Genomic DNA, 22,980 nt, shown 5'->3' with positions numbered 1-22,980 from the left:
CCCGAAAAAAAATCAATCCTTTTTCTCCCATGGACACACAGAAGAATTTTGCATGCATGCATGGACCTCTTTCAGTCCCAGCCAGAGTAATTTACTGTACTCTTTTCTGTTTGTTCAGTTAAAATATGTAGGGCAAAGTTTGACACTATTGTTGACTGATTGATTGTGCCATCAATGTGCATGGTGCTTTATGTAGTACAAAAAGGCAGATTCCTGCCCCAAAGAGTGTGCAGTCTGAAATCTGAGCACAAGAAGTGAAGGCAGGAATAAACAGGTACTTGTGCTTAGTTACAGAAGGGCATGGAGATATTCTACTGTCCAGTAGAATATTTTATGCTTGTCCATTTGCATGAGAATGATAATTTTGAGGATGAGTTTTAACAATGATTTGCATAGCAACATTTCATCATGAGTTAATAGTTATATTTATATTCTCCTTGTTGAAATAGAAATACAACTATGTTTGTTTCCAATACGTGAATGTTGCATAGTTCTCTCTCAGTCTTACTACATGATGTGCATTATAAAAAAGGAAGAATGGGTGAAAAATATAACTTCCTGGTGAATGTACATTGTATAAACTGACTCCCAGTATCAGTTCATTGTAAAACAGCTAACTTAAAGCAAGGACGGAGAACTACCAGCCAAATCAGCCCTGGCTCGACTCTTAAGGTTCTTATTAATTTTGGCACCACTGTGCACTTTGACCTACCAAGCCCCTTCTCTATTGACTGAATGAAATGGGTGGGTTGTGAAAAGTTTGGATAACGTGTTCTGGGGAAAACAACGAGTCCTGTAGCACCATAAAAGCATTCTGCACCCATAAGTACATATACCTGGCCCCTGAGAGTAACATTTCACAGATCTGATAATGTGGACTCTAGTCCACAAAAGCTTATGCCATAATACATTAATTAGTCTTCAGGGTGCTGCAGGACTCCTTGTTGTTTTTGCTGCAGCAGACTTACACAGCTACACCTCTATTGTTGTCTGAGAGAGGAATGTGGTAAAAGTGGAGGCCTAGCTACAGAAGCTGCTGGGGTTGTCATGTTTCCAAGGATTGTATAAACCTCAGAAAGGCCTGCATAACCCTTTTTAAACAATAGCCATAAAGAAATGCTTGCCACTGAAGGTATTTGGAGGTGGAATATGGTACTTATTACTGACGGTGTGTTTATTGGAGAGAAATGAAACTATTGATTTGTTATATGGAATAAGGACTAAGATTGTATTTTGTTGTTGTTGTTCAGTCGTTCAGTCGTGTCCGACTCTTCGTGACCCCATGGACCATAGCACGCCAGGCCTTCCTGTCCTGCGCTCTCTCCCGGAGCGTGCTCAAGTTCATATTCATTGCATCCGTGATGCTATCTAGCCATCTCATCCTCTGCCGTCCCCTTCTCCTTTTGCCTTCAGTCTTTCCCAGCATCAGGGTCTTTTCCAGGGAGTTTTCTCTTCGCATTAGGTGGCCAAAATATTGGAGCTTCAGCTTCATTATCTGTCCTTCCAATGAGCACTCAGGGTTGATTTCCTTTAGGATGGACTGATTTGACCTCCTTGCAGTCCAGGGCACTCGTAAGAGTCTTCTCCAGCACCACAGTTCGAAAGCATCAATTCTTCGGCGCTCAGCCTTCCTTATAGTCCAGCTCTCACAGCCATACATTACTACTGGGAAAACCATAGCTTTGATTAGACGGACCTTTGTCGGCAAGGTGATGTCTCTGCTTCTTACTATGCTGTCTAGGTTGGCCATAGCTTTCCTCCCAAGGAGCAAGCGTCTTTTAATTTCATGGCTACAGTCACCGTCTGCGGTGATCTTGGAGCCTAGCCTGCCATTTGGGCCCTACAGTTGCTGCCCCTTTTACTTCACACTCTCACTTGCCAGAGTGTATGACAGGAGTCACTGGGTTGCATTATTACTTTATTTATACTTTCCCATACTAACAAGTACACCCTCTCAATCATGGTGCAGGCCAGGTTTCTGATTTCAGCTACGAGTCATCCTATTGGCCATCTTTCGTTCTATTGGTCTCTCTCCCATTCACTCTGATTTCCCTTACCTTGGATTGGCTGGCCGCCGTTTGTTCCCTCCCCTTTACTCATGGTTTCTTTTCTGACTGTGCAGAGCATTTAGTTTCTCTCCCCTCTTCCTGCAATATCCAGCGACCAAGCAAGTTAGTGTTAAATATCTTTGCCCCTTTCGATGCCAGATGTATCTGTTAGTGGTGTGTGATTAACACTAATGTGAAATGTGGTGCGGTGTGTGCTCACCTGTCTGAGAGGCTGGGATGACACAGTGGAGTGGAGAGTTAGGGCTTTATTCATAAAAGAGTGAACTGCGGGGAATTGAGAAGGGAATTGCAAAATGAGGGGCAAAATAGCAGAGTTTTAAGTGTAGCTGAATTGAAGATTTTTGTGTTTGTTTGTTTGTGGCTGGCTGTGGGGCTGTCTGTAACGCAGGGAATAAGGGGGAGCTGCCCTGGGTGTAATCACACTGTAGGGGTGATTGTTGTTGTTGTTGTTCAGTCGTTCAGTCGTGTCCGACTCTTCGTGACCCCATGGACCATAGCACGCCAGGCCTTCCTGTCCTGCGCTCTCTCCCGGAGCGTGCTCAAGTTCATATTCATTGCATCCGTGATGCTATCTAGCCATCTCATCCTCTGCCGTCCCCTTCTCCTTTTGCCTTCAGTCTTTCCCAGCATCAGGGTCTTTTCCAGGGAGTTTTCTCTTCGCATTAGGTGGCCAAAATATTGGAGCTTCAGCTTCATTATCTGTCCTTCCAATGAGCACTCAGGGTTGATTTCCTTTAGGATGGACTGATTTGACCTCCTTGCAGTCCAGGGCACTCGTAAGAGTCTTCTCCAGCACCACAGTTCGAAAGCATCAATTCTTCGGCGCTCAGCCTTCCTTATAGTCCAGCTCTCACAGCCATACATTACTACTGGGAAAACCATAGCTTTGATTAGACGGACCTTTGTCGGCAAGGTGATGTCTCTGCTTCTTACTATGCTGTCTAGGTTGGCCATAGCTTTCCTCCCAAGGAGCAAGCGTCTTTTAATTTCATGGCTACAGTCACCGTCTGCGGTGATCTTGGAGCCCAAGAAAGTAAAATCTGTCACTGCTGCCATTTCTTCCCCTTCTATATGCCAGGAAGTGATGGGGCCAGATGCCATGATCTTCGTTTTTTTAATGTTGAGTTTCAAACCAGCTTTTGCACTCTCCTCTTTCACCCTCAACAAGAGGCTCTTTAGATCCTCTTCGCTTTCTGCCATTAGGGTGGTATCATCTGCATATCGGAGGTTGTTGATAATTCTCCCGGCAATCTTAATTCCGACCTCTGATTCATCCAACCCGGCATTTCTCATGATGTACTCTGCATATAAGTTAAATAAGCAGGGTGACAATATGCAGCCTTGTCGTACTCCTTTCCCAATTTTGAACCAATCGGTTGTTCCATGTCTGGTTCTTACTGTTGCTTCTTGACCCTCGTACAGGTTTCTCAGGAGACAGGTAAGGTGGTCTGGTACTCCCATCACTTTAAGAAGTTGCCACAGTTTGTTGTGATCCACACAATCAAAGGCTTTAGCGTAGTCAATGAAGCAGAAATAGACATTTTTCTGGAATTCTCTTGCTTTCTCCATGATGCAGCGAATGTTGGCAATTTGATCTCTAGTTCCTCTGCCTCTTCTAAACCCAGCTTGTACTTCCGGTAGTTCTCGGTTCGCATACTGCTGAAGCCCAGCTTGTAGGATTTTGAGCATCACCTTGCTGGCATGTGAAATGAGCGCAATTGTGCGGTAGTTTGAACACTCTTTGGCGTTGCCCTTCTTTGGAATTGGAATGTAAACTGACCTTTTCCAGTCTTGTGGCCACTGTTGAGTGTTCCAGATTTGTTGGCATATTGAATGCAGCACTTTAACAGCATCATCTTTTAGGATTTTAAATAGCTCAGCTGGAATACTGTCATCTCCGCTAGCTTTGTTGTTACTAATGCTTCCTAAGGCCCACTTGACTTCACTCTCGAGGATGTCCGGCTCAAGTTCAGTGACCGCACTATCATGGCTATCAGGGACATTCAGATCTTTCCTGTATAGTTCTTCTGTGTATTCTTGCCACCTCTTCTTAATCTCATCTGCTTCTGTTAGGTCCCTGCCTTCTTTGTCCTTTATCATGCCCGTCTTTGCACAAAACGTTCCCTTGAGATCTCCAATTTTCTTGAAGAGAACTCTAGTCTTTCCCATTCTGTTGTTTTCCTTGATTTCTTTGCATTGTTCATTTAAGAAGGCCTTCTTGTCTCTCCTTGCTATTCTCTGGAACTCTGCATTCAGTTGGGTATATCTTCCCCTTTCTCCCTTGCTTTTTGCTGCCCTTCTTTCGTGAGCTACTTGTAAAGCCTCATCAGACAGCCACTTGGCTTTCTTGCATTTCTTTTTCTTTGGGATGGATTTCGTTGCTGCTTCCTGAACAATGTTACGGACCTCCGTCCATAGTTCCTCAGGCACTCTGTCTATCAGGTCTAATCCCTGAAATCTATTCCTCACCTCCACTGTATATTCATCAGGGATATGATTTAGGTCATACCTGAACGGTTTAGTGGTTTTCCCGACGTTCTTCAATTTAAGCCGAAATTTTGCAAGAAGCAACTCATGACCTGAGCCACAGTCAGCTCCAGGTCTTGTTTTTACTGACTGTATGGAGCTTCTCCATCTTTGGCTGCAAAGGACATAATCAATCTGATTTCGATATTGACCATCTGGTGATGTCCATGTGTAGAGTCGCCTCTTGTGCTGTTGGAAAAGAGTGTTTGCTATGATCAGCGTGTTCTCTTGGCAAAACTCTATTAGCTTTTGTCCTGCTTCATTTTGTACACCAAGGCCATGCCTGCCTGTTATCCCAGTGATTTCTTGACTTCCTACTTTAGCATTCCAATCCCCTATGATGAAGAGGACATCTTTTTTTGGTGTTAGTTCTAGAAGGTGTTGTAGGTCTTCATAGAACCGATCAACCTCAGCTTCTTCGGCCTCAGTGGTTGGGGCATAGACTTGAATTACTGTGATGTTGAATGGTTTGCCTTGGATTCGTACTGAGATCATTCTATCATTTTTAAGATTGTACCCCAGTCTCTTAGCTATGACTTTTTATGCTGAATTTTACAGCATAGAATCTGTTTTTTCTTTCAATTACATACATTTTTCATTGTAAATCAGATTTTAAAACCATTATTTGTTACATCAAAACGCAGGCTCAGAGCAACTGGCATTGATTTAATACTCAACGTCAGTTTTAAGAGCTTAAAAGTATGTTTCCCACTGTTTGCATCGCAAAACTTCTCTCTTTTGGAAATATTTGTATCTATTAATAACACATGAAATCTGCCCGTATTCAACTTTTTAAAAGTATGCTTATATAACTTATAAAATGTTCTCAAGGCTTTTAAACCTATTTCCTTTTTCTTTTCTTTTGATAAAAAGTATTTCAAACTAAATGGACTTGCTCTTTTAACTTAAAATGAAATTTTATCTATCTCAGTTTCTGCCTGATGCCATTAGTAAACTTAGCATTTGTACCGTACTCTAGTACCATTGCATTGTATGCCCTCCGATGTTGTCGGAAGGAAACAGGGTGAAGGAGCAAAGAAGAGCAAATATACAAGAAATGGGATGGAGCAAAGGTTCTGGAACTCTCAGCCTAGAGAGATTGGCTCCCCCTCAGTTGTCCTTCTGCTGGCAGGCAAAAACATTTTTATTCAGGCAGGACTTTGGCATATAAGCTGGTCTGCTGCTGAAGGATTTTTTTTAATTGGCTGGTCTTGCTTATCTCTCTGATTTGTGTGTTTTTAAATTATTTGCTTTTATGCTATGTTTACTTAAGATTTTGTTTTAATTTGGTTTTTAAATGTTAGCTGCCTTGAGTACCATTCTTTGGTAGAAAGGCGGGATATAAATTAGTTTTTTTGCAGGCGAGCTAGTGTGGTGTAGTTGTTAGAGTGTTGGATAGGAGAGACCGGGGTTCAAGTCCCCACTTGGCCATGGAAGCTCATTGGGTGACTTTGGGCCAGTCACTGACTCTCAGCCTAGCCTACCTCTCAGGGTTGTTGTGAAGATAAAATGGAGAGGAGGAGGATCATGTATGTCACCTTGAGTTCCTTGGAGGAAAAGATGGGATATAAATGGAACAAACAAACAAAGGCAGCCCAAAGCCGACATAAGCGGAGGCTCATTCATGGGATCAATGTTCTTTCCAGGTCAGAAGAAGCTGGTACTGGGAGCAATCTTCAGTGGCCCCTGCTACAGCTCCTGCAGTTTTATCTGTCTCTGTCTCTTACCTCTGCTGCTGCTTCTGGCCATGCAAGAGACCAGCTGAGCAGCATCAGCGGCATCGGCTGTCAGGGCACACCTGCCACGCAGCTTGTTCAAGACTCTTTTGCGCTGCTTTGGCCGTGGCTGGTACCACTCCGATCCTTGAGCAAGTGGAGAGTGCTCAAGAACCTTCTGCAGCACCGTGTAGGTGTTTTGTGAATGCACTTCGGGGGTTATCCCAGATATCCTCCATGCTAAAAGTAGCAGGAGAGCCCAAACGATCACGTTTTATTTGTTCATTTGATTTATGCCCTGTCTTTCCACCAAAAATGGCACTCGAGGCACATTGTGTCTAGTGCCCAGTGAAAACTGGCAGCATTGGAGCAGTATTTCCCAAATGGTATGCCCTGCTAGTGTGCCATAGGAAATCAATGATTAAACCATGTGAGACTCAAACTGCAGAAAGGAGGGCTGCACGCTGAATCTCTGCATCATTCACTGCTCTAGCTTTGCCTCATTCAAACTGACCTCCACTGGCGCTGGATAATCCTGCTATCTCTGCATCAGGTGTGATTGGATCATTTATTCGCTCCCAATGTAAACATGCAGCAGAATTATGCACTCCCGGAGGAGGCTTTGTGCCACATCTTTGCATGAATCACTGATCTGTGCTCACCTCCTTCCAATTGGAGATGTGCCCAGAGCAGTGACTCATGCAGAAGAAGCACTGTGGGGGTGGACTCCTCTGAGGACTGATCATTCTGCCTCTTAACACACTCCAAAAGTAAACCGTATTTGGATGTAAGAGTGAATTGTGCCTTCAATTTTAATTCAGGCAATAAGCGTGCCTCGGCACTCAGGATTTGGGAAACTCTGGATAGGAGGATGTGGAATTGCACGGTTAGCTTTGCATGTGCGCGCACACACACACTCTTTGTAATTATGATCCCTTCTTCAGAGGTGAGTGTCATTGCTTATGTAGCCAAAACAGCATTGTCCATGCACAAGAGGGAGGTATCTGCATAGTTCAGAGAACACCCAAGGTTTGCAGAAATACCAAAAAAGTAGGTGAAAAACTCTGGGGGGGAACCCCAAAAAACAGCCCAATGAGGACTGAGCATGCTGAATGGCTGCAGAGTGCTGGCTGACTGTAGCGGGGTGGGAAGCAGTGGAGGCTGGTGGCTCCGATGACAGTGGGGAGATGAATCCGCCACGGGTCTCAGTCACAACCGGTCAGAAGTCTAAAGGAGTGATCCAAGGTGCCTCATGCGCACCCACAAAGCACCTTGGGCAGCTCCTTTAGAGTTCTGGCTGAAACCCAGAGCGGATTTGCCACCCCACTGACATCAGAGCCACCAGCCTCCACTGGTGGGAAGGGGATACTGTGGCGGGAGGGATTGGAATGAAATACTTTGAACAGGAGCACTCCACACTGTGACATTTTGTGGCCGGTCCCACTTGTTTAGTTTGTCAAAATGAGAGATCTTTGAGAGACAAGTCATTTAACTGAATAGAGACTGAGATTAAGAATTGCTCATAAACTGGTGATAAAGATAAAACTCTTTACTCCCCTTAATCCTCCTAGCCAGAACTTCTAACGCAGGGTTTTCCCCCTTTCCATTCAGTAGGAGGCCTATTTATCAAAATGCTAACAGGCTTGGGTTAGGGACCCCGCCTACCCATGCAATTCGTAAAACAGCTGCTCTCAGAACTGCATATTTGTAGCAATTATCTTGTCCTGCCAGCTTCTCTTGCAGCAGTTCCAGGCAGATCTATACTTACTAGGCTGGCTGTGACATGTCTAGCCTCCTTTTCGCTTGGCACAAGGCACCCATAACCCTGCAGGAACAGAGAGATCTAGCAGCACTCAGCTTTTGTGCCAAATAAGTGGACTGGGGGTCTTGCTAGTGCAAGACGAACCTCTTTGATGGGACAATGGGTGCCCTGAGGCGTTTTTCTGCTTATGTCTGAAAGAGATCTCTAACATTCATGACCACTGATAGCCAGTTGGACATGGTAGGTGCCCCCATGCAATCACCTCGAGAGTAAGCGGGGCTGCTGCTAGGCTTGCTGCAGTAGAAGCACCATTTGTGTGGACTAGAGCCCCTCTATGGGTGCTGGATATGCAGCTGCCCCCATTCCGGTGACAGTGGCAGCACTTTCAGAGCTGGCACTATTGCAGGAATTAGGGCAGCCACACATATTTCAGCCATGTGGAAACATCAGTTGACCCAAATATTGCCGCCATATGAGCCTGGCTTAGCTGAACAAGTCATGGTATACACACACACACACACACACACACACACACACCAGGCAATCATATACATCAGGGATGGGGATCCTCTTTCAGCCCAAGGGCCAAATTCCATTTCAGAGAACCTCTCAGGTGCCGCATTCCAGTGGTGGGTGGAACCAATGGGAAAGAGGGCAGGATCAAAGGTAAAGGGGGTGGGGCCAAAAATACCAAAAAATACCAGATATTGTAGCTGAAAGCACTTCCTCCCAGTGCCTAAGCCTTAGGAGAGGCCTTTCAGTGTTTTAGAATGAGGAACAAACTGCACAAAAGGTGGGAAGCCACCAAACAGTTGGTAGTTAGGGGGACGGGGCATGACCCTCTCTGGGGACCCCTGGAAGCCAGAGTTGCCTCCTGGGCCTGAGGGTCGCCACCCTGATACAGGGGATACATCAACTCCTAGAATAACAGCTCAGGTTTATCCATCTCCAGCGTCATCCTTTCTCCCATAAAATGACGAAGTCATTATTTTTAAAGATACTGTCTTGGGTAAGTAGAAATAGGTTTTGACCATCACAACCTGATGCCACTGAAGTGGGTGAATTTCTCCTACCATTTCATCTGTGCCATTTGTAGAATTAAACTTCATGAGATAAGACCCAATTTTCCTTTAGAATAGGAAGTGAAGTTGAAATCATTACTTCATTAAAGTACTGTCGCCTCCTCTTATAAATATGTATAACTGGAGTATACCACAAATACAGTCTTATGCTACTGCAGCCACAATAACATCCTACATCTGACAAATGTGAAGAGTTTTCTGGTTCTACTCCCAACCATCACCACTGAGCAGTGGCTAAGAAGATGTAGGAGGAAGTCAATTACTTCCTGTCTGTAACTGCTGAGTGACAACTGAGGAGGAGGGAGCCTGGTTCCAGATGCATGTTTGCAAGGGCAATTATCCATCCAGAACTCTAAAGGTAGTGGTGCTCCCCCCCCCGGGGGGGGGGAGCAGCCTGGGAGCAAGCTTGAGTGGCAAAAATGGTCAGTGTGAAAAGGGTTAACTACCCCTTTCCCATTTCTTGTTCCCCTGCTCAAAATTAGAGCCTCCTGAGGAGACTGTCCATTTAAAAAAGAAACCACGTTGGCTCTTCATTGCGTGGATTTACATATAATATGTAGTTTGCCCCTGACTCTCCTGCACCAGCACCTAATCTAGAATAATATTCTGTCATTGGCATTCTAAAAATTGAGGAAAAATTAGTACCCATCCTAAGATCTCCTCTGGTGAAAATAAAACATTTGTTCATAAACTGATTATTTGCATGGATTTAAATGGGACTATTCCATCTAAACCCATTTTAGCTAGTTTGTTTCTTGGGTTGCCCATGGTTTTATTTGTGTGTGAACTGGACATTTGCACTTTATCTGCCAGGGAACATATTTTGAAGTCTATAATCATCTCTGTTGAGACATTTGAAACAATGAGTTGAAGGCTTAGTTCTAATGCAGTATTGGTTACTCATACTCCCTTATACTTTGTGTTTCAATTTTTTTTTTAAACACACACACACACAGGAGCATCACTGCATTTGGAGGTCCATTCAAGAATGTCAGGTAGCTTCGTATTAACATATGCAAAGTCACTTTGCAGTTTGTTAAAAACATAGCACTGAAAAGCTATGGGCTTCAGTGGGGCCAAGGCAATGTCCTTTGACTTTCTTTTATTCTCCCTCCTGTTGCCCTCATTAAAAATGAAAGGCAGCTAAGAGCTCTACCTTTAGGAGCCTGCTGCTAAAAAGGACAGTTTCATAGGCAGCCTGCACATCATCTTTCCTACTGAGTCACAACTGACACATATTTCTTTTCTGTGATGAATCCTCCATATCCCCTCTGGAACTCATTTGGTGCCCCCCTTTCTACACCTATGCAATAAATTGTTAATGAGCCAGATTACAGGCATTTGCTTCCTTTCCAGCTAAACTTTGGCCTTTCCCCACCACTCCCTTGATGGGACAAAATGATTGTTTGGAAGACAGTTGCTTGCAGGATTTCAACATTCTCCCCCCACCCCACCCCACCCCTGCCGGCACTTCTTTAAATGGGTTCATGCTGCTTATGCCCTGTTGTATATTTAATTATCTTCCTCCAGTTTGCATCTGTACATTTTGACTAATTTTTATATCATGTTCCAAGATAGGAATAGACATATTTCTACAATTATGGGGTATTTTACTTATGATATTAAAGTAGTATATCCAGTGCTGAAGTAGGAAATTATTCCTCTTGTGGTTGCTACAGCTCTGTAGCAAAGTAAATCACAACCTATTTGCTCATTTTATTCATATGAAAACAGAGCCAGAAGCATAAAAATACCCCACTTTCCTGTGTAGTCCTTGAGCTCCTTAGTATCAGGGAATTGTTGGTTCTGCAACTAAAATAATTCTTACAAAGTCTGGCAACTGTCAGACTCGACAGCGAAAGTCTGTGGTGATTATGTACCTGTGGCCACACTAAAGTTCTAGTAAGGTTTTTGTATATCATCTTAAAGGGATATATCATGACTCACAGCTAGTTCATGCCCTGACCTCTAAGGTGGATCACCATATTATTTTATTCTACATTTGCTCTGTTTCAAGTCTGCTCTGCACATGCAGTAGAATGAGGTGGAGATGAGTTGGTACAATGGACAGCACCACTTCATTCTGCAGCCTGGGGATCACTTAATGCTCCCCTTGGGTTAAAGAAAATCCTTGCAAGTAGAAACCTACTTGCATAGAGTCTTGCTTGCTCCCTGATGTGTTTTCCTTGCATTGAGTTTTTCTATACGGGGGGAACATTCCCAGATGTTAACCTCCCTCTGTAGTTTGAAGTGGTACAGCGCTCTCTACGACCTCAGGATTCTACAAAAGATTCTCTTGAACATCTAGTCCAAGCCTCAGTTTTCTCTTAAGAAACAGGGTGAAAGACAGCAGGAAAGAGAGAGTTAGAAAATAAATATCTTAAAAAAAAAATAAAATGTGGGTTCCTTATTGGTTGGTGTTAAAAGTGGGATTGCAATGGTTGAAAGATATTAGACTAGAGGACACTTCGTGGTCTTCACAGTCTCTATCAATGGAGAATTAAACCTGCTCATGAGGTTCAGGGCAGCAATGACTATCTCTGATGATACCAGGGCCAGTTCAGAAAGTAAGCAATCCCTACATGATTGTCCCAGTAGTATGATAGGCCAGTCAGCAGGGATTATGTGGAAGGAAGGAAGGAAGGAAGGAGGGAAGGAAGGAAGGAAGGAAGGAAGGAGGGAAGGAGAAAGCAAGCAAGCAAGCAAGCTTCAGTGCCTCCTCATGGGACCTCTACATGCAGCCACCAGCTGTGTCTGAGGGATCTTACTGAGCCTTTAGTCAGACAACAAAAGGATATGAATGATATGCAACCCCACAAGAGTTTCCAGTACAGTGAAAGGATTCCTGTGGACATCATATACCTCGACTTCAGCAAAGCTTTTGACAAAGTGCCCCATGACATCCTGATGAGAAAACTAGCTCAAAGTGGGCTAGATGAAACAACGATCCGGTGGATCCACAGTTGGCTACAGAATCAGACTCAAAGAGTGCTTATCAATGGGATCTTCTCAAACTGGGGAGAGGTAACGAGTGGGGTACCGCAGGGCTCAGTCCTGGGCCCAGTGCTCTTCAACATTTTTCTTAATGACTTTGATGAGGAGGTGCAGGGAATGCTGATCAGATTTGCAGATCACACAAAATTGGGTGGGATAGGTAATACCCAAAATTCAAAGAGATCTTGATAGGCTGGAGTGTTGGGCAGGAAACAACTGGATGAAATTTAATAGGGATAAATGCCAAGTTATGCACCTCAGAAAAAGAAACCAAATACACAGTTACAAGATGGGCAATACTTGGTTCAACAATACTGCAGGCAAGAAGGATCTTGGAATTGTTGTAGATCACAAGCTGAATATGAGCCAACCATGTGATGTGGCTGCAAAAAAGGCAAATGCTCTTTTGGGCTGCATTAATAGAAGCATAGCTTCCAAATCCTGGGAAGTACTAGTTCCCCTCTACTCAGCACTGGTTAGGCCTCATCTGGAGTACTGTGTCCATTTCTGGGCACCACACTTGAAGAAGGATGCAGACAAACTGGAGAGGGTTCAGAGGAGGGCATCACAGATGATCAGGGGACTGGAAACAAAGCCCTACGAGGAGAGACTGAAAGAACTGGGCATATTTAGCCTTGAGAAGACTGAGGGGAGATATGATAGCGCTCTTCAAGTACTTGAAAGGTTGTCACAGAGAGGAAGGCCGGCATCTCTTCTCCTTCATCTCAGAATGCAGGACACAGAATAATGGGCTCAAGTTACAGGAAGCCAGATTCCGGCTGAACAGGAAAAGCTTCCTGACTGTTAGAGCAATATGACAATGGAACCAATTCCCTAGGGAGGTGGTGGGCTCTCCCACACTGGAGGTATTCAAGACGAGGCTGGACAGCCATCTGTCAGGGATGCTCTGACTTGGATTCCTGCATTGAGCAGGGGGTTGGACTCGATGGTCTTGTAGGCCCCTTCCAACCCTACTATTCTATGATTCTATGATTCCTTCTTTGGGAATTTGGGAAAGAACTGTAGCTGCCTCTTCTATTTGATCCTTAAACCACCTACTTGACTTCTGTTTTTCAAGCTAGAAGGAAGAGAAAAGGAGAGAAATGGTGAAGAAAGAGCTGTGAAATCAGAAGAAGGATTCAAGTAAATATAAACTGAGAAAGAGGGAGGTACGAAGAAAGATATCTTGCAAAGCACTGGTGATGGCTGCTTTGGGATTCACTGTTGGCTAGTTATAGAAAGTATTTCATGTAGGATTGTGTGAAATCATTTTAAGCATTAGAGCATCTCAGGGCCAGGCCAGACTTGATGGGGCAGCCATTTGTATTTATTTATATGGCTTTCCCATTCACATATAAAGCAGTGGGCATAGGGCCTATTTTTTGCATAAGAAAAAGTGTGAACATGAGAGAAGCTAAATCCTCCGCTGCCATAAGTCACTGTATTCTTGTTGCCAAAAACATTTTCTCCTAGACCAGCTCTGATACTGGAAGTGAACCAGGCTGGGGAGAAGAGGGCTTGAAGCAATGGAGTGCAGCGAGTCAAGGTGAGGCAGGGGAGGGGGAGAGGGTTTTGTTTCTCTCACTTCCATGCTCCTTTTCATGGAAGGAATAGACCCATCTCCTGCCTTATACATGAATGGGGCAGGCATGTTAATAAATTCATGTGGCTACCGCCATCTACTTTGGCCCTCAGTTGCTCACTAAGAAGATAATATTTTCCATTATTTTCTAGCCTATCTTTGCAGATCTTGGTAGTGTAAAGTAATTGTATTTGTTTGGGAAGATAATTGTATAAGCAAGCTCTACTTCCCTGAATCAAAAACATTTTTTTGCGTGTTTACAAAGTGCTTCTTCAATTTGGGGGCATTTGTTTGTTTGGGGCATTAATACAGTAATTCTTGATTTGGGTTTGTATTTTAGAAGGAATGTGGAAATCTAACATACAGCCTAATCTTATGCATTTTTATGTAAAAAAATTATAGAAATTGTATTTCTATTTAAGAGCACAGTCCTATGGGTTGCACCCTGGGTACTCATAAGCCCCTGAACTCAGATGTTTATGAGTATGCTATGCAGAGAGAAAGGCACCTCCTGCCTCCCATGCTGGATTTAAGCTAGATGGGCAATTTTGCCCATCTAGCAGAGGCTTTGGGGAGGGGGAGAGAAGGCGGCTGGGGTGGCGATAGGAAAAGGCATGAGCCAGCTGCCCTGGTCTCCTCCCCTCCCCACCCTGAGGAATGCTCCCTTTCCCCCATCTCTGCATTCCATTTACGGAGTGGAGAGGTAGCTGGCATGGTTCTTTCTGCACCAGCTACAAGTGGAAAGGGGTGGGGAATGCAGTTTCCTCTCTATGAGGTCAGAGCCCTGTCTACAACCTCATATACAGGAAACTAAAGAATCCTATGTCCCCCAGACACTGTATGTTTTGGTGATGCATTTCTTCTTTTTTGGCAATGCAAAAGTAGCCACCCTTCTCTGGGAAGCCATGTTGAAGTTTTCATGTAGCATCTGCCACACTTGTCAGTACTTTACCTCTTTTTATTGTTTTTAGCGTATGTTAGGGATGTCAGAGGATTCCGCCATGGATCTCAGTGAGGCTGAATGCCAGTGCATTTGGACCCCCGAAATCTGTGGTGGAATGGTCTGCCACCCCCTGCCCCCCCCCCGCAGATCCTCCCCGGGATGAGACTTACCTGGGGCGGATCTTCCGGGTGGCAGTGGCTCCAGCGGCGGCTCCGATGAAGGCAGTGGCAGCGGCCGGTCTTCCGACTGGCTGCTGCTGCCGCCATTTCCAGGCTTGTGGGGGGAAAAAAAGACGTGATAGGCTACGTAAATCTTTACGTAGCCTATCATGGTTGGGGGTGGGTTAAAAAAAAACCCGCGTATGCAAATGGCGGCGGCTACGGCCGCCGCCATTTGCGTTCCTTCTTTTTGGCCATCTTAATCTACGTAAATATTTATGTTGACTATGACGGCGAAAATCAAGGGGAACATATATAGCGCAGCGGGCGCTATTTGCGTCCCTTTTTCATTCACCATTTTAGCCTACGTAAATCTTTACGTAGGCTAAAATGGGGAACCAAAAGGGGACGCAAATGGCGCCCGCTATGCTATTTACGTTCCCCTTGTTTTTCGCCATCATAGTCTACGTAAATATTTACGTAGATTAAGACGGTTAAAAGAAGGAATGCAAATGGCGGTAGCCGTAGCCACCGCCATTTGCGTGCACGTTGTTGTTGTTGTTTACTCAGAGCCCTCCGCGGCCGGAAATCCGGCTCTGGGCGGCTCTGGCCTGGCCAGGCCGGGCCTGGCTGGCTGCTCCGCAGAGCTGCCATGGAGCACAGCCAGCCGTTCGAGGATTCTGGGGGGAGGAACGGAGCTCTTCCCCCCCCGGCCAGGATTCCGGTGGGAGGGATGGAACGCCTCCCCCCCCCATCAACATAATCCACAAAAGGTAAGTCACTTTCGTACATCCCTAGCGTATATATGTATTGTTGTGATTGCATTAATTTATTTGCTATTAGCCCCTTGGGCAACATGAAATGCATTGGAAAGGGGAGAGATAAATTTTCTAACAAATCAATAATAAATGGTCATAAAACATCAATGGAACAATTCAGTCTGTCTCCTGCATATGTACATATGTATGAAGGGCAGGCAGTGACATCAAGGAGGAGAAGGAGCAGGGCCAGGGGGCTCCAGGGGTTGGCAGTAGGCCGCAGCAGGTAACCAATGAGCAATGCTGTCCCCTGATTCCAGCCTTGTAGCATTTCCTCCCATATTGTTCCTGCTAGTCATTTTGGACAAGCAGTGATCAGAACAGGTCTCATCTGTCTGAAAATGGGAATTGAGGGCTACACGTGTTATACCCTGTTCCCTCCCCGCAGTAGATTCACTAAGCTGAAAAATGTCAACAGTGATCACTTTCTTACAATGAATGGAACTTTGGCCTTTTAAGATACTTATTTGTGGATACAACATGTTGGAGTAAAGTCCACCAGCCAAAAGACAGATACACTGGAAACGTAAAGGCTTGTGAAGTCTGCTGGCCATTTATGTTTGAGATAGAGATCTTGGGCTGAGCTGTTCACCTGGACTTCAGCAGTAGGCAAAGTACATATCCAAAGAATTATCTCATAGATTAATGTTCAGCTGCCAGTTGTCACTTTGAACAAGAAAGGTAAGCAATTCTCTCTCATTCTGTTGTCTTTTTTTCTTATTCTTTTTCAGTTGCCTAATTCAATGCTTTCAAAGATACCATGTACAGTAAAGCAGCCAGCCACTACATCGCTTCAATGTGAAGTTTAAACATTGTGGGGAGGAAAAACATTTGACTCCTTCTTTCAGCCCTTTATAAATCCAAGAGCCAGTTGTAGCTCTTTTATCCATTCCTAGGGCTGCAATGCTGCACACACTTCTCTGGGAGGAAGCCCCATTGAACTCAGTGAGTAGACTATAGCATTGTACTATAAATTTCTCAAAATGAGGGAGAATTTGGATATTGGGTCAAATTAGGCATGTCTACTCAGAAGTAGCTCCAGTTGAGTTCAATGGTGCGTACTCTAAGGTTACTGCGTACAGGACAGCAGTCTTAGTAGTGGAACAACACAAGCACATTTTGAGGTCACTATTTATGCTTTGCATGGAAGGAAAACCATCACCTTGGCTGGTATTTGGTTTAGGAAATATATTAATTAGGAGCAATGGCTGCATATGGAAGACACAGATCCTTCATCCTTCCCAATCTGGAAGAAAACTGTATACCACTACTCAGGATTAAGTAAGTAGTTGAAAAGGGGATGGAATCAAGATACAGTTGGTTTACACTACAGGAGCGTTCCAACATATGATACACAGAGGTACTTACATTGATAGAATGTTATTATTTATGTATCTTTTTACAGTTTTAAGACAGGCATGTTTTAAAGCTTATGAAATCTTAGAGGTTTTCTGATTTTTTTTTTTTTTCACATGAAAGCTTGTACTTAATGAGCAACAGAACATGAATCATGATGGACACTACTCTGTAAAAGACTGAAATAGATGTTTGAAATCACTGTCAGTTATTTGGACATTTGTGCTATGGGACAACTGCTGTCTGTGCAGACAGCTTCCTTGGAGATGTTTTTTGAATGGTTACATCCTTTCTTTCTGTGCTACAATTTCATTTCAGATGTGGTCCAGGGAATTCACAGCACATCAGTTCTGATAAAGGAGAGATGTACTTTTAAAACTGAAACTTTGACATGACATTATTTTCTATTAGCTCTTACAGTGCACACAATTGTGCTATATCACATTGATTGATAAAATAATAACAAGATGAAAAGTCTTCTGTGTGACAGGAAAGTTCTAGATGTCAAAGAAGTATTTTGTCACAATTAATGCACTGTGACATACTAAAAAAACACGCACACCCCACCCTGATTTGCAAAAGAGAAAAGAAAAGGCATTTTTGGCTGATCCTGACTGCTGAAACCAGATGTTTCAATTTCTCTTCAAGAATTTCTCTCTGTGGGCAATCAATCTTTTAATGCTAAATGCCAGTCTCTGTTAGGTTTCCAGCATCCATCTGAGTGAAGGATTTATTCAAGAGAGAAAATGAATTTGAAAAATTCAGTGGGTTGCATTCTGCTGCTACTCTTTCAATGTGAAGTATGGACAACTGCAGAAAAGGCCTTTGAGCTTGCTAATTCCCACCTGCTTCCACCAGGAGGTTACACAAGACTAATCAACATGAATGCAGAAGGTACTGAAAGTGTGACATTATGTTTTCCTCTGTGTGGGGTGTAGTTTAGACAAGGGCAACCAAAATGATCAAGGGACTGAAGGATGTTTCATATGTAGAAAGGCTAAAGCGTTTGTGGCTTTTAAGTCTAGAACAAGTGATGACTATGCAGGATGGGGACAAAATTATGCATGGTGCAGGGAAAACTGAAAAAGCTTTTATCCTTCTCCCATGATACTAGCACTTGAATGTGAATGAAGTTGATTGGCTGTAAATTCAGGATAAAAAAAAAGTCCTTCTTCAGGACATGGTGATGGCCATTCACTGAGGTGGCTTTAAAGGAGGATCAGACAAATCCATGGGGAACAGTTCTATCCAGGGCTATTTAGCTAAATGGAACCTTCATGTACAGGACAGACACCAAATACCACTTCCTAGGGTCAGGGAGGCAGGCAGATGTATTGCCATCATGCCCTGCTTTGGATCTCCTGAATTAGATGGACCTGATCCAGCAGGGATCTTCACATGTGTGGGTGAGGGGTAGGGAATTCGTAGACTTCACACTACGGGTATTATCCAAAGGTGGTGCAGCACTAGTGTGAAAGATGTTGTTCTGGCATAAACCAACACTAGCAAAACATCATTAGTGTTTGCTAGTGCAAAGGGGAACAGTGGTGAATTGCTGCCAAAATTTAGTGGTGCTGCCAAATTTTCAGCAGCAAATCATTGCCTTTTCCCTTTGCACTAGCAAAGGAGAATGACGTTTTGCTAGCATTGGTTTATGCTAGTGCAACACCATTAGTGCTAGTGTTGTGCCACTGTTGGATACTACCCTATGTTTTTATTATGCTTCTTACCATTGAAACAGGAGGTTTTCCTGAATGTTTTTCTGTATCCAAACATAAAACGATGATTAATTAACAATAAATATGCTACTTTTCATTTTCAATTTGGTGTTTACTACAAGGGGTTGGAACAAGACTTAGTAATGGTTACAGCAAACCCATTGAAAATAATGGGATTTAAGTTAGTCATGATTTACTTGTCCCATTGGTTTCAATGGGTCTACTCTAAGTATGACTAAGTCTGAATCCAACCCATTGTCAGGGTTTAGGAATTAATAAGGAAATTGCTGATATTATTTCTGAGAGGAAAGAAGCATCCAGTCCAGTCCAAGGTACTTACCCTTGAAAGATGGATGCAATTTCAAACTATAACGAATTGCTTCATTCTTGAGGTTCTTAGGAGTTTGACTTCTGAATTGGGAGACAAATAATACTTGTTGGAGAGGGAATTCCTACTTTAAAATACCCTTTTGGCTAAAAGAACTATCCATTATTTATTTGTTAAGAGAGATGGATTATGGGAAGTTTTTGTGCCATATCCTCTGAATGGGCATAGTCATCTCTCTCCCACGCCTCTTACAGGGATGAAAAATTAGCTTGAACCAACCATAACCTAATCATCATCATGAGAGAGAGAGAGAGAGAGAGAGAGAGAGTTTGGGTTCATCTGTGTGTATAATGATAGACTTGGACTTAACCATAATAGTACTATGGACATCCATATTATAAAACTACATACACTGATCTTGAAGGGCCTTTCAACATTTTGCTGACTTCGAGGAATATCACTGAATATATAACTATATTCTTTTGACCAGGGTATCTGTGAAGTACTCTTCTCTTCAGTGCCACTTTCTGTCCATATTAATGCTAGCATTAATTTCAGTATGCATCCACATATAACCTGGTAGTACAAGGTAGACTTTAAACTACATAATATACTGATATGTAGGTGATGCAATGTGCATGTCACAGCACTAAAAAAAAAAGGCAAATTACTACCAGTAGCACATCCAATTTAAAAATTTATAGATTTAAAAATAAAAAATTTTTAGATAAAAAAAACTATACACACACACACACGAAAGAGAGAGAGAGAGAGAGATTTTAAAATGTGAAATGTTTTGGTATAAAAACCAGCTTCCGTCACAAATAAGAGTGTGCTACAATACCATTTATTGTGAGGTACACCAGAGGACTGCCTGTTTTGAAAATCCCATTTGTGACTGGCGGATTTGTATGGGAAGCTCAAAATATCCTTGATAGCCATAACATCAAGGCTAATGTTGTTTGTACTGCCCCATTAACACTGAAACAACATCTTGTGAAGTACTACCTGTATGACAACAAATGCTGGACATGGGAATGCCCTATCTGCATGGACGGTAAGGGGAAGTGTACAATTAAGGGTGCTATTTATAATACTGAGTGTTTGGAATGTAATTCCTGTTACATTAGTGAAACTGCAAGACCTCTCCTAAAAAAGTATAAGCAGCATTTGGCTTATATTCAGCATAATGAAACTAGACATGCTAGACCTTGGTCCCTTCATATGAGGGAGAAACATGCTGGCAGAGCAACTTTAGTGAAGATCTTTGTGCTAGCAGTTGAATAGAGCCTCCAAAGGAGAAAGATTAAGGAGGCAGTGTGTACTGATCAGCTAAAACCTGATAACAATGTAAAGAATGAGATGAAATAAGCCATTATGTTTAGTAATGTGGTTGACTGGCTGTTGAATACAGGTGCTGATTGCTAATCGTTGTTCCCTGATTGAGGTTTGGCCTGTTCCTGGTTGGTTCTGACTCAGCTTATAAGCAGTATTCTACCATACTCTTGTTGTGACTGAAGCTGGTGTTTTATACTGAAATGTTTCACATTTTAAAATATGCATGCATATATATATATATATATATATATATATTTAAAAAATTAAAATCTATAATTTTTTAAATTGTAAATCTATAAATTTATAAACTGGATGTGCCACTGGTGATCATTTGTTTTGTTTTGGACTACAAAATATATCCATTTCAAATCCTGATCAAATAATACATTTCCTATATTTTAGGGTAAAAGCCCATTCTTGTGGCAAGTTTGTATGCCAAACTTAAAACTCTTTTCTTTCCCACTATATGCAGAGTATCCAAGGGACTGCAGTGAGATTTTTAAAGAGTCTGAAGAAAACTCCCAAGATGGTCTTTATGTCATTCAGCCAGCGAAGGAGCCCATTGGTGTGTACTGTAATATGCAAGATGGTGGCTGGACCGTAATTCAGCACATGACTGCCAACAGTACTGTAGACTTTGATAGGACCTGGCAGGACTACAAATATGGATTTGGCTCAATTAATGACAACTACTGGTTAGGCAATGAATACATGCACCAAATAACCAGTTCTCCAAGGCCATATACACTTGGGGTTAAACTTGTAGACCTAAATGCTCAAATCAAGTGGGGAGAGTATGAGCCATTCCGTATTGAAGACGAAGCATCTCAATACAGGATCAGGCTTGGTTTGTATAAAGGTGATGCTGTTGATGCCCTGTGTCAGGATACAGAAGCATATCTCCATGATAACCAGAAGTTCACCACAAAAGACAGAGATAACGATAACTATTTTCAAAACTGTGCCAGACTTGAGTACAATGGAATTCCTGGTGGAGGCTGGTGGTATGATGCTTGTGCTGGAGCAAATTTAAATCGCAGGAATGTTATCTATTGGCAACAAGATTGCAACAAAAAGCATATGTGCAAATATGCCTGGATGATGGTCAAGCCGGCTGACCACAGCCAGGACTGCTGCGAGGCTTGTCTGTCTCAGAAAGATGAATTGTAAGCAAGACTATGAAATATAATCCAGAGAGACAGCCACTCTTTCTTTAACTTCCATCTAAAAGAAAAATGTTTTCATTGGTTGTATGTTTTGGAATATATGACTGAAATTAGGCCCAGTACAAAAGACTAAATCACAAGATATGAATAATGAGCACCCCAGTGTTTATTGTTGCTATTCCAGTAGTAAATCCTGAGTCATGAGCTAACAATGGGAAAGGTCTATATGATATTATTTTCCCACCCCTGATCTACGTGAAGTGAGTAGAAAGCATGTTTACTGAATTCACAGACTATAGAATACTCAGAAGATTGTCAAGGGGCTGTGAATATGAAGAAGTAACAGAGAAGAATGAGTGAGAAGAGAGAAATATTGAGGGAAGATAAACCTTTAAGAAATAGTTTAATAAGTGAGATATGAAAAGTGGGCATTACATAAGTTTAGAATCATAGAATCATAGAATCACAGAATAGTAGGGTTGGAAGGGGCCTATAAGACCATCAAGTCCAACCCCCTGCTCGGTGCAGGAATCTAAGTCAAAGCATCCCTGACAGATGTCTAGCTTCATCTTGAAAGCCTCCGGTGTGGGAGAGCCCACCACCTCCCTAGGTAGTTAGTTCTATTGTCGTATTGTTCTAATGGTCAGGTTTTCCTGACGTTCAGCTGGAATCTGGCTTCCTGTAACTTGAGCCCTTTATTCCGTATCCTGCACTTTGAGATGAAGGAGAAGAGATGCCGGCCTTCCTCTCTGTGACAACCTTTCAAGTACTTGAAGAGCGCTATCATATCTCCCCTCAGTCTTCTCAAGGCTAAATATGCCCAGTTCTTTCAGTCTCTCCTCGTAGGGCTTTGTTTCCAGTCCCCTGATCATCTGTGATGCCCTCCTCTGAACCCTCTCCAGTTTGTCTGCATCCTTCTTCAAGTGTGGTGCCCAGAAATGGACACAGTACTCCAGATGAGGCCTAACCAGTGCTGAGTAGAGGGGAACTAGTACTTCCCAGGATTTGGAAGCTATGCTTCTATTAATGCAGCCCAAAAGAGCATTTGCCTTTTTTGCAGCCACATCACATGGTTGGCTCATATTCAGCTTGTGATCTACAACAATTCCAAGATCCTTCTTGCCTGCAGTATTGTTGAACCAAGTATTGCCCATCTTGTAACTGTGTATTTGGTTTCTTTTTCTGAGGTGCATAACTTGGCATTTATCCCTATTAAATTTCATCCAGTTGTTTCCTGCCCAACACTCCAGCCTATCAAGATCTCTTTGAATTTTGGGTATTACCTATCCCACCCAATTTTGTGTGATCTGCAAATCTGATCAGCATTCCCTGCACCTCCTCATCAAAGTCATTAAGAAAAATGTTGAAGAGCACTGGGCCCAGGACTGAGCCCTGCAGTACCCCACTCGTTACCTCTCCCCAGTT

The 22,980-nt window shown here is 43.1% G+C and overlaps 1 protein-coding gene across 2 annotated transcripts; it reads left to right on the top strand.

The window, feature by feature from the left end:
- The first annotated feature begins 227 nt into the window (after positions 1-227).
- Positions 228-21,762, top strand: LOC146357308 (fibrinogen-like protein 1). Of its 2 annotated transcripts, none has more exons than XM_084844910.1 (3): positions 228-274; positions 17,708-17,899; positions 20,862-21,762. In XM_084844910.1, exons 2-3 carry the CDS (start codon positions 17,752-17,754, stop codon positions 21,557-21,559), a joined length of 846 nt encoding a protein of 281 aa, XP_084701036.1. In that variant the 5' UTR covers positions 228-274; positions 17,708-17,751; the 3' UTR covers positions 21,560-21,762. The 2 variants fall into 2 exon arrangements, with proteins under 2 accessions (XP_084701036.1, XP_084701044.1); XM_084844918.1 differs by lacking the exon at positions 228-274 and adding an exon at positions 16,287-16,330.
- The last annotated feature ends 1,218 nt before the right edge of the window (positions 21,763-22,980 follow it).

Source organism: Heloderma suspectum, chromosome 1, assembly GCF_057233095.1.
Source record: "Heloderma suspectum isolate Gila_16-S chromosome 1, 16-S_ref, whole genome shotgun sequence".
NCBI lineage: Eukaryota > Metazoa > Chordata > Lepidosauria > Squamata > Helodermatidae > Heloderma > Heloderma suspectum.
The sequence above is the reverse complement of the archived record's forward strand: the minus strand, read 5'-3'. Positions and strand labels throughout refer to the sequence as shown.